The 12,091-nt window shown below is 44.5% G+C and overlaps 1 protein-coding gene across 3 annotated transcripts in view; it reads right to left on the bottom strand.

Moving 5' to 3' along the window:
* Window positions 1–585: 585 nt before the first annotated feature.
* Window positions 586–12,091, bottom strand: part of slc7a14a (solute carrier family 7 member 14a) — a 37,996-nt gene continuing 26,490 nt past the window's right edge. For all 3 annotated transcript variants that reach the window (XM_061844985.1, XM_061844986.1, XM_061844987.1), the window contains 7 exons: window positions 10,087–10,304; window positions 8,557–8,703; window positions 6,861–7,069; window positions 5,624–5,771; window positions 4,996–5,482; window positions 4,646–4,882; window positions 586–3,601 (listed from right to left, as the gene is read on the bottom strand). In XM_061844985.1, coding sequence (XP_061700969.1) covers window positions 3,330–3,601; window positions 4,646–4,882; window positions 4,996–5,482; window positions 5,624–5,771; window positions 6,861–7,069; window positions 8,557–8,703; window positions 10,087–10,304 — 1,718 coding nt within the window. In that variant the 3' untranslated portion in view covers window positions 586–3,329. The remainder of the gene's footprint in view (window positions 3,602–4,645; window positions 4,883–4,995; window positions 5,483–5,623; window positions 5,772–6,860; window positions 7,070–8,556; window positions 8,704–10,086; window positions 10,305–12,091) is intronic.

The raw sequence follows: 12,091 nt of genomic DNA, 5'->3' as shown, positions 1-12,091 counted from the left end.
GTTTCAAAATGCTTCAGCAGGGGCCGGATGAACTCGTTTGGGCTCACTCGCAGTCGGCCAATCGGCGCAAACATGGCCGACTTTGGTGGGAAGCAGGAAGTGGGCGGTGCTGACATTTTTAAAAATTATTATTTAGCAGATTTTGTCTTTGCATACAATTTGAAACCCAGCTCTTCACGTGGAATTTTATTTTTTTCCAATTTTTCATTGTCATTCGGTTCTCAGCAGGGAATTGTCGTGGTGTTCGACTTTTCGATTTTAGCCATTATTATTATTTTTATTTTTTTTAAATGTGTAATTCTCAAGCGGCGCATTGGAACGTATGACCCGGCGTAATAAATGTGTAATTAATACTTTTTTTGTCGTTGTCGTTACAACCGCATGCAGGACGACGGTGACGGTCTCATGCATGAATTTCATGCGCGATCTGCACTCACGCACACAAATAGACACACACACACACACAATATTTTTTTTTTTTTTTTTTTTTTTTTTTACATTCCGGCATCTCAGGCTCGGCGATGCCTGAATCTGTCGCGGTGATTTTGGCTGAGCTGCGAATGCCTTTGGCTGAGTCGGGAGGTGATTAAGGTACGCGGGTGGAGTGAAAGTGAAGCGTCTCGTTGTCCGTTTTCAACCCTGTGTGAAATGGGGGGTGGGGGGGACGAGGGGGGATTCGGACCGCCGTGAGATGTGAGCGGAGGTTAAGGCGAGGGGGGGGGGTGGGGGTGGTCGGCGTGGCATCCTTCGATTTAGTGCGTTCGACAAATAAGGCTTCACCTTGAGAAAAGGGAACGGATGCAGCAAAGACGGACGCACGGGGACGAATTGCAGGGACCGCTGACGCCCCCCCCCCCAAAAAAAAAGTGAACATAAAGCCAAAATAAGAAAAAAAAAAAAGAAAAAAAAAATCAGCCGAATCTCCAACTTTGAGTTAGTACTGTACATTCTCCAAATTTGTTAGCATTAGCTTTAGCGACGTATGATTGAATTTTGCACTCGAATGTGCAAAGGTCAAGGTGGGGGGGTTAAAGATAAAGGTATCAAATCGCTACGAGCATGCACAATTGTTTTTTTTTTCTTTCAACATTGTTGCTGCGTTCGGAACCTTTTTGACCCCTCGTTGCCACCGTAGCTCCTTTAGATGCACACTGCCGTGTCACGGTGCCTCGAGATACGAGCTTAATCCGTTCCGTGGCCGTGCTTGTACGTCAAAACATTCAAATCGTCTTTGGCCACTGAAATGAATGGAAATGTCGCTAATCCGTTCCGGCCTCTCCAACCCCAAAAAAGAACAAAATATCTGCTTTAAATAGAAAATAAAATTGTGAAAACATCGTGATGTAGTTAAATAAAAAGAACCAAGTAAAGTTTTGTCACAGATTTTTCAGCTCAATGAAAATTGTTCCGCTCCTTCTTTCCATGTCATTTCCGATGATGTGTTAGGATTAAGCTAGTGTACCTCGAGGCAAAACGTTTTGAATTGTCGAGAAGCGATCTTGAGATTAGCTTCAGCCAAGCGAAAAATCACCCGAACGAAAAACGGATCTCGAGTTGAGTCACTCGTATCTCAAGGCAGCGCCGTAGATTTTAATTATTGGCCTTGAAGTGTTTTCACAAAAATATCGACGGCAATTACGACGTCATGACCGCAGTAAAAGTTCAACAGCGCCAAGTAGCGGAGTCAATTCTCGGACTAAAACCCCAGAGAGTTTGCGGTTTAGCAATTCACGACGATACCTGAAGGCAGTGCCGACTTGTCGGGTCATAATCGAGATTTATAATCCCGCATGAAAGAGTTGAAGAGGCGGAGATGCAAAAAAAAAAAAAATGCAACCGGGAAGGATCGAGAAGTGCAGAGTATCTCGCAAAAGGCATGCACACGCACACAAAAGACCGGGAAGAAACCCAAAAACCGGGACATCTAGTTTTTCCGATAAAACCTCGCCTTCACTTTCGACAGGAAGCGAGCGCGACATGCAGAACGCAACAAACGTCGGCGCACCCGACGAAACGGGATCGAACGCCGAGCGACGGCGAAGGACAAAGAAAAGCTCCCGACGCGGAACGCGAAGGGAGGATCGCGGGCTAAAGTCCGAGTGCGGAAGTGTGAGAAGGTCGACGCTTTCGGCGCGTTTGGGATGAAGCAGGGCTGGGCAAAATATTCCTGAAATGAAATTGCTAACATAAAGAATCCTGGAATATTTCTCACCTTTCTTTTGCCCTTTCCTGCCAGCGTCATCTTTCCATTCGATTTTCCAACATGAAATGCATGAGAAACGCCAGCAAAACATTAAAACGTTGAATTAAATCATTGGTTCAGCAATTTATTGTAAATGATCAAAATATGATACGATAAGTAAATGATTTTTAATTTAAATATAATTTAATTCATTCATCATAAATAAATAAAAAGGAGTATCCATCATTTTTTCTTTGAATCGATTAAAATGTATCAATTTATTTGCATTGATTGATTTTATTCATTCATATCTCTTAAATAGTTTAGCGGTTTATTTTAAATATTTTAATCACCTGAATGTTGAACGACAGTGAAAAATACATTTATTTAAATCAAATAATTTCTTCATTGTACTTAAATTTATAAATATTTAAAAACAATTTTAGTTCCCATGAATTGATATGATTATATCTAATAAAACAAAAACATTTTACAAATACACAACATTTCTGCATCAAATATTTGGTTAACTTGTTCAAATTTCATGAAATCTAAATAAAACAAAATAATGAAAATGAAATACCTTATTCACAAAACTGTTCAATTATGTAATAATTAACATGTTTTTATTTTTGTTTTCACTGATGTCATGAAATCATTTGTCAATTGATTTATTGTAATTTATGGCTTAAATTGGTGAATTAATTATAATTTTCTGAAGTGTAAATATACAATAAATAACAAACCTGAGCTATTTTTTTTTCCAAATGACTCCAATTTGCCAATCAAATATGGCCACTTGAGCAAAAATTTGCCCAGCCCTGCGTGTGACATTTTTTTTTTAATGAATTTTTATGAACATATTTCTTCCGATAAAAAGACGTGCCGACTTGTCGAACGCCGCGATCCGCGGCGTTGCATCGCGCCCGGCCGCTTATCTCCTCCCGCTACGTCCGCATTTTGCTATCGGGGGCCGAAACCGCGAGCAAGGCAGCGGGGGGGGGGGGGGATTTTGCCCACGCAGCTCGCATACACAAACAGCAACCCACCCACATGCTAGCATGCACGCGTGCCCGGCAACCGCTCACCCGCCCAACGCTCATGACGGTAGCGGGAAATAAAAAGGGAGGGGGGTGGCGGGGAAAGGTCAGAAATCCACGGGGTCCTCCTCCTCATCCGGGGCGGCTGCCGGCCTCCGAACGGGCGTCCCGTCGCTCTCCGGCCGCGCCCGCGGGGCTCTGCCCGCCGCGCCCGGCGACGTGACTTCGGGCGGCGGGTAGAAGTCGTCGTCGAAGCCGCAGAAGCCCTCGTCCACGCCTTGGTCGTAGCGTCGGTAGGTGGAGGCGTGCGCCTCGTTCTCGCGGGCCGTGATCTCCAGGGTGCTGTTCCACATGCCGTAGCCGAAGTAGATCAGCACGCCTGCCGCCGCCACGGGAACAGAAGTTATTCGACATCCATACCGATACCCAGTAGGACTACTCGCACCTTAATTAATACTCGCCAGTGCCTACCTTTCTTACTGAACCGTATGACGATTCGCCAATGTGTGGCACCAACTAGTGGCGAGGAGGACTTACTGCACGTGGTATTTACAGCTCCAAATATCAGTGGGCGATATCGGAAGAATTCAAGAGTACCCGATACCTTGAAATGATGCCTGTATCAGCCACTCACGCTATCGGTACTTGTCCATCCCTACTTTTGGCTAACTAGTATGCGATTAAGCCTCACTAGTATAGTACTGTGCTGCGTTCGTAAAAACTGGAGACAAATTTAATTTAAAATCAATTTTAAACATTTAATCAAGCCATTAAATTATGACAATGAAGTCACAATTCCTACAATTCATTTGAAATATTTTATAAAATTATTTGATTTACTCAGTTTTTGTCCCGTCAAACCACAAATCATCACCTAATCATATCATATAATTACATAAACGGAGTTGTTTGTTTGACTGTCCCACGAGACACCAAACGGACAATCGTATCCAGGTGACGGCGGAATAAACTTGAAATATAATTTAATAATCAAATTATTTTATTTAATTCTTTTCAGAATTTGCAGAGTTTAGAGTTTTTGGCCTGTCAAACCACAAAATATCACCTAATAATATGTAATTACATGATTTTTTTTTGTAGGCAATTTTACAAAAGTCCGCAAACTGCATTTAAACCCCAGGGGGAAACTAGTGTGGAAAAGCCGCAACGTTAGATGCGCCTCATGAGAAAAATATTAAAAGGGTACTTAAGAGTGGTCCTGGGGGAACGCCGTACGTAGCACGCTTTTGCCATGAAATTATGACAATAATTTCATAGTATAACTAACTTCATAATTCCTACAATAAATTTGAAATATTTGATGAAATTATTTGATTGACTTGGTTTTTGTCCCGTCAAACCACAAAGCATCACCTAATAATATCATATAATTCACAGAAACGGAGTTGTTTGTTCGACTGACCCACGAGACACCAAACGGAGAATCGTATCCAGGTGATGGCGGACAGCTTGAGCATGAGGTAGATGTTGACCAGCATGGCGGAGGCGGGCACGAAGGGCACGCAGGGCGCCATGTAGGGCAGCCGCTTGGGGTTCTCGGGCTGCTGCAGGATGACGCCCACCAGCAGGGCCAGGACCGCCGGCAGCAGGACGACGAGGAGCAGGGCCCACCAGCGACCGGCCGCGATGCCGCTCGCGCCTGCGCAACGCCCAGAACCCGACCTTGCTCAGTTTTTCAGTGAGAGAAATGAGCTCGACGACGAGTTCGACGCTAGCAACCCTCTCGCCAGACGCCTCCGTTCATTTCCTTACCAAATATGATGAAGGAGCAGAAAGCGAACATGAAGACGAAGAGCAGCAGCACGCAGACGGTGACCGTCTTCCCCGTGGCAACGGTGGGCCGGTCCATCTTCCCCGGCAGTCCCAGTCGAATCCTCAGGGTGTAGTAGCGGGGCCCCAGCAGTTTCTTGAGCCGGCGCGTCACGCCGCCCTCCGACTCCTCGGCCTCGATGCCGCTGCTCATGTCGACGGTGCCGTAGTTGGGGTGCCCGGCGGCGTAGGCGTTCTTGTCGGGCTTGCCGATCAGCATCTCGTTGTCGCCCAGCGACGGCAGGTTCTTGGCGCCGCACGTGTTGGTGGGCTCGTCGGCGTCCTCGCGGCTCGGAGAGCGGCCGTCTTTCTCGCACTCGGCCAGGACGCCTTCCTTCCGCTTGACGTTCTGCTCCTCCGAGAGGAAGTTGACAAACCCGTGGATGTCGCCCTCGGGTTGGTAACGCAGCAGGAGCACGCACAGGCTCACCTGGAGAAGCGCATGACATGTTTTTCCCGTCACTTTGGCGGCAGGAAACTGCAAAATCCAGTCTGGCTTGGGGCCGAGCCTTCTTTTTTTTTTTTTTCAACGCCGACACGTCTACTTCGACGCCGTCGGTCTGCTACGCACCAGAGTGTAGGCCAGCAGCGTGCCGATGGACATCATCTCGATGAGGTCTCGGAGGCTGACCAGGAGGGACAAGAGCGCCGCCAGGAAGCCCGAAACCACGCACGCCACGGCGGGGGTCTCCGTGTGGGACGACACGTGGGCCAAGAACCTGGGAGCAGACAGACAGACGCACATGCTTGCAAAACCTTTGACGACATGTTCCAGGAGCAGGCATAAACTCGGGCTTGGCAAACTTTTGCGGTCTGGGGTCGAGAGCCCCACTTTGTAAAATTAACCGTGACTACCATGCGTATCACCATCTGTGGTTCGACATTCACAAAATCTCCAACTTCCCAAGCTTTATTTAGACAAAAAGTAGTGCTTTGCTGCCATTTCATTGCATCTTGGGGCCAAGGAACTAAGTTGAAGTAATGGGAGGAGCTTTATTTAGACAAAACGGAGTTAGAGTTACTTGTGGATTTTCACTTATTGGCTGGAGTGCTTGGTGCTGAGACAAAAAAAAAAAATTCAATTTATTTTTAATTTTGAGAGAGAACAGTCTTATATTAACAAGTGAAATAAAAAAAAAATACATCTTTATTCTCAAAAAAAGTCTTCTGGAAAATACACTTTTATTCTTGATTGAACTGCATTAAATAAATAAATCAATCATCCGTGTTTCATTCATTTTTTTCTAACGGCCGCAACGGGGCACTCGAGCGGAAAAGGTAAGAGTGAGACCGGTGGAATATATGCGCCGAGGAAGTGACTTTTACCGGTCTGGCCCTGTTAGCGCTGTGCTAGCGTGTTACTGGCACGTCTCAGTGATTTTTACCGGTATGTTTTTTTTGTTTTTGTTTTTTTTAAACCAGCCCTGTTAGCACTGTGCTAGCGTTAAGTTAGCGTAAACACGGCGCTAGCGTTAGCATCTGCACCTTAACTCCGTTTGCTGTCTTTCTTTGTAAATATCTTGTGTTTCAATGTCGGTTTTAAGGTGGGCACTCGCGGCTTTTGCACAGCCGCGGCATACGGATGTACCAAATGGTATTTCCTTTACAAATCTACTGGGTGAGGCTTATAACCGGGTGCGCTCTGTAGGCCGGGAATTACCACCTGCTAATCCTAATTTGGGTAATTTAACGTTTTGTCCATCAAAATACTGGACCACGATAACGCGGACGGGACACCATGAGCCACGGTCCGGCTTACGTCGCCCAAAAAGCAAAAACCGGCTCCGCGGGGCGTTCGAGGGACTGACTTGAAGAGCAGGCCGTCGCCCGCCATGGCGTAGATGACCCTCGGCATGGGGAAGAGCGAACCCAGCAGCGAGACGGTGAGCCCGGCGATGGAGCCCACCGCCACGATGTACTTGGCGAACATGCAGCCGTGCGCGCCGAACATCTCCATCAGCGGCGCGTCGGCGTCGATCTCGTCGGACGGGACCATCAGGGTCAGGATGACGGACACCTGGGCGACAAATTAATTTGGGAATGTTGCGTCCAAATCGAGACTACGTGTGAAAAATTTCATCATACGTGGTTGCGTTGGACGACTGGCGAAAGTTTTTACTCCACCATCTCAATAATCCATTTTCCTTCCCTTCATTGTATGTTGTCAATTATGCTATCTATCAATGATTTAAGTGATTACAAATATTGCTATATCTGAATTTGAGCATATTGTGTGCAATCACTGTGATTTCGCACTCGCAAATCTGCACAGTCGAGCACGAAAAACCACGCGCGTAAAATTTGTTACGAGTAGAAATGCGTAGATATTGAAAGGCGTCGCTTATTTTGTGTAGCCTTGACCGATGTTCCCTCGAAGCCGCGCCACTGCGCAATTGCGCACACGAAAACCGATCCAGCGCAGTGAACCACAGCCTGACGGAACAAGCTGCTGTTAAGCCTACTTCTGCTTCCTAGTTTACCTGACACCGCCCCCCTCTGCTCTTAAAGGGGCACACTCGAAATTACAAACAAAACACGCAACCGCAACTTTACATCTGCGGGCATGACTGACCCCACGCGTACATTTTTCAAATGTGAGTGATTGAGCAGATTTAAAAACAGTGTTTCCCTTCAGAATGTTATGATAATAATTATAATTATGTTTAAATACACTTTCCAGTATATTATTCTTCCATCCATTTTCTGAATCGCTCATCCTCAACTGGGTGTAAACATTTAATTTCATTCCATTTAAATGTGATTTACAGAGTAAACTCCAAATTAGAGCTGTTTAAATGAAAATATTTTCATAATATTACTAAACATATAATTGCATTAATCACCGATGGTGTAGTGCTACACACGCCTGACTTCGGTGCGGGCGGCGCGGGATCGATTCCCGCTCAGTGACGGCGTCGATGTCTGCCCTGCGACTGACTGGCGACCAGTTCAGGGCGTCGTCCGCCTTTCGCCCGAAGCCAGCTGGGATAGGCTACGCCTCTCTCGTGACCCTTGTGAGGATAAGCGGCTCGGATAACGGATGGATGGATGGATATAATTGCATTAATGAATTACAGATGTTCTTTTTTTTTTTTTTTAATCGCAATTTTTTACAATTGTCTAATGTAAGGTCAGGTTACTTCAGTAGGATTTGGTTTTAAAGTTAATTTTTTTTTTTTATCTAAAAAAGTGACAATAAAAGCAGTTATGAATTAATTTCGGTCCGTTATAGCTCGAGATCCGCAATCACCTGCGAAAACAAGCGTAATGCTGCTAACGTGTTTACAAAAGAGCCATTCATCAAAGAGACAGAAGAAGAAGAAGAAGAAGAAGAAAAAAAAAAACATGCACCGGATGCGGTTTATTGGATTCAACCTCGCAGCGTCGCCCCTAGCAACCATCTCCCAACAAATCAGAATCACAAAGTGAGCTCACAAAGACGCGGCAACAGTCGTAGCGCGGCCGTCCCGGGAGGCCGGCGGGGCGGTTTCCACGGCAACCTACCGACACGTACGCCGTGAGGCACGTGACCAGCGAGGCGGTGATGGCGTACGGGATGGACGTGTTGGGGCTCTTGGCTTCCTCGCCCGTCGTGGCGATGATGTCGAAGCCGATGAAGGCGTAGAAGCAGGTGGCGGCGCCTTGCATCACCTGCGGCGGCGCAAAAAAAAAGGTGGTCATTTGAAAAAGAAAAACATTTTACATATCTACATGAATCCAAACTCAATTTGAACAAATCATGGAAAAAAAAAAACGTGAAAAATAAATACGATAATTACAAAAAAAAAAAAAACTGAATAAATCCAGGTATGTTGAATAATAAAAAAACAAAAGGAAAAAAAAAACTAAAAATGACCAAAAAAAATTGGACTGGAATTTGTGTAGCCATTTAAAAAAAAAAAACAAATTATAAAACGTACCAGGTTTCTTTTGAACTCACTTAACTAACTGTCCAAAAAAAAAAAAAAGGTTATAACAAAAATAAAAGATCTTTGTTCTAGAAGTTTCAACCTGGTCTGGATTTTTTTTTTTTTTTTTTGTGAATCAAACAAAATCTAAATAAACTAACCTGGCCTGTATCGAAATGAAAAACAACAAAAATAAGACTAATGTGTGACAAATTTTGAAAAACATTTTAAAAAATAAATACGCTAAATACAAAAAAAAACCCAGATGGAATCGAGGTATGTTGAATTAAAAAACTAATAAATACATAAAACCTTGGCTGGAATTTGTGTAGCCATGTTTTTTTTAAAATAAAATAAAATAAAAAAATAAACATAAATTATAAAACATTTCAGGTTTCTTTTGAACTCACTTAACTGTACAAAAAAAAGGTTATAATAAAAAAAAGATCTTTGCTCAAGCAGTTTCAACCTGGTCTGGATTTTATTTTTGTGTGTGAATAAAATCCAATCTAAATAAACTAACATTAATCTGGCCTGCTTGACATGAAAAACAAGAAAAATAAGAGGAATGTGTGACAAATTTTGGAAAACATATCTTGAAAAATACAAATATACTGTATAAAATAAAATAAATTGTTTTTAACCTGTCTTGCATTGTGTGCGAATAACACACAATTTGGCTAACCTGCATCTACGTATGCCAATCAGAAAAAAATTGTACCGAAATTTTTGGTCTAAAGCCGCGACTTTTTTCCACACGCTTTCAACCCTGCAGTTTATGCGGTCATGCGGCTAATTTGTGCATTTTTCTAACGGCCGCAAGGGGGCACTAGAGCGGAAAAATGTAAGAGTGAGACGGGTGGAATATATGTGCCGAGGAAGTGACTTTTACCGGACCGGCCCTTTTAGCACTGCACTAGCTTGTTACTGCCGTGCCTCAGTGATTTTTACCGGTATGTTGTTTTGTTTTTTTTTAACCAGCCCTGTTAGCGCAGCCCTAGCGTTAGCTTTGGAGCGCTAGCCTTAGCACGGCGGCGCTAGCGTTAAGCTCTCTGTGTACCGTCTTTTAACGAATTACAGTAAATAAAAAGTTCCGGGCTGCCTTTGGACCCAGGCGCTGACGCACCCCCGACCAGCCGAAGGGCAGGAAGCGGCCGTGGTCCCAGTTGTCCCCGTTGACGAAGAACAGGCCCGCCACCATCATGAAGAGCCACACCAGCAGGTTGATGACGTTCAGCACGTTGTTGAAGCCCACCGAGTTCTTCACCCCCAGCGCCACGATCACCGTCACCAGCAGCGCGATGAGCAGCGCCACCAGGTCCGGATACGACTGCTCTCCTTTACCTAGCCAGGGCAGAAATTGTGAAAAATGAAAAACACGAAATAAAAATCACAACTTTTGAATCCGAGGGTCACGTCAAGGAAAACGACGAAATGAATGATTGGAAAAAAAAAAACAATTGCTACCGCTGTCAAGTCTATCAAGCAGAAAATGAAAATGTAAATTCAGACTGAACAAGCGCAGCCTGTTGAAAAATCACTCATCCAAACAAATAATTTACAACAGATATACAAATACAGTGCATATATCTGTAAACTTGACGCTAACGCACTGACGTTGTCCCGTCATCAATTATTTAGATGATTGTCGCCTGTCGAAACGCATTTAACGGCCAGCTAAGCCACCTAACTCCGCATTTGTCCTCGTCCATACAAAGAATGACCTTGCGCTGTTAGCGGAAGCAGTAAACTTCGTCGGCTGGTAATTACTACTGAATATGTATCGCTGAGTACAGTCGGAAAAAAAAATTCCCATTAGCATGACTTGAACTGACTTAAATGCTGTAGCCTAGCATGTGTTGAAGCCTAGCACATGTGGTAGCCTAGCTTGTGGTTTAGCCTATAAACCTGTACCGTATATTTTATTGATTTTGAACAACTGCTGGGCCAAAAGTAGGATTAGGAGCTTCTGGTGTCCTCACCCAGGTCACCATAAAAATGTATCCAAAAAAAAAAAAAAAAAAAACAACCTCTGAGGTTTCATTTTGAGTGGCTAGTATGACGATTAGCCAATCTCTGAACTCATTCACCGCTAGCCATTTTCAAAGCAGAGTTCACAATATTGCTAGTCCTTCTATATCATTTTGACTAATATTTCAAAGCCCAAAGATGTAACCTACCAAAATAAAGTCTTCTTTTTTTTCGCAAAGAAAAAGTTTGATGCTAGCTATTTTCGTTTATCTGTAATCGGCAATAGAACATGGGACGGTTTCAGCAAAAACATAGGTTTCTGACCATAGAGTGGGAAAAAAAATAGAGAATGTCGTGATCTCAAATTTAAAGTGGCGCAGCGCCGCCATCTACAGGGATCTGTCATTCCTCACCGTGGTTTACCGACCCGAGCTGGACGAGACCCTCTTCCCCGTCCGCCCGCTGAAAAACAAAACGACGAATCTGTACGTTTGCGTTCCTGCGAACGAATCGAAGCGTCCGAGAAGAAGAGGAAAAATCAAGCGCCGCTTGCGTGGCGGTTTGCAACGGGACGGCGGGTGTTCCGGCGCTCGGCCCGGCTCCCTTCGCCGGCGATGCGATCGCGCGTGTTGCCAGGCGACCGGCCCGGCGCATGACAGCGCATTCTTCAGTTTTGTAATTAAAAAACATGAAGTGCTCCCCGCTCGTCGGACCATCTGGGAAGCGATTGCGTCTGTCGTGTCTGCGGTCCTTCTAACGTGCTCCTTGCGCGCAATTGGGCAGCTCGGGCGAAATATGTATTTTGTTTTAATGGAGAAAAAATTAAATTACGGTAAAACAGTGGTGAATACATTTTGGGTATGCGAATACAAATAATTTCAAATTGTTTAATGCAGATCAGAGAGGTAGAGGATCTACTGGTGAGTAATGTTTCAGGTGTAAAAAGCGGTTTTTGGACCGAATTTGAAATATGTCCTCCGCTTTCTGGTGTACTCGTCTATACCCCCAGGAGGCAGTAGCATAGAATACAGTCATGCATACACAAACTAAGAAGTGACTTCTTCTTCTTCTACTACTACTACTACCACTCGGTCATTTCCCGCCATATTAGTTTTCATATAAGATAGAGATGTGGCTTCGAGTATTCGAGGTCAGACTTT

This window comes from Syngnathoides biaculeatus, chromosome 15 (assembly GCF_019802595.1).
Source record: "Syngnathoides biaculeatus isolate LvHL_M chromosome 15, ASM1980259v1, whole genome shotgun sequence".
In the NCBI taxonomy this organism is placed as follows: Eukaryota; Metazoa; Chordata; class Actinopteri; order Syngnathiformes; family Syngnathidae; genus Syngnathoides; species Syngnathoides biaculeatus.
This window is presented reverse-complemented; position numbering and strand designations above follow the sequence as displayed.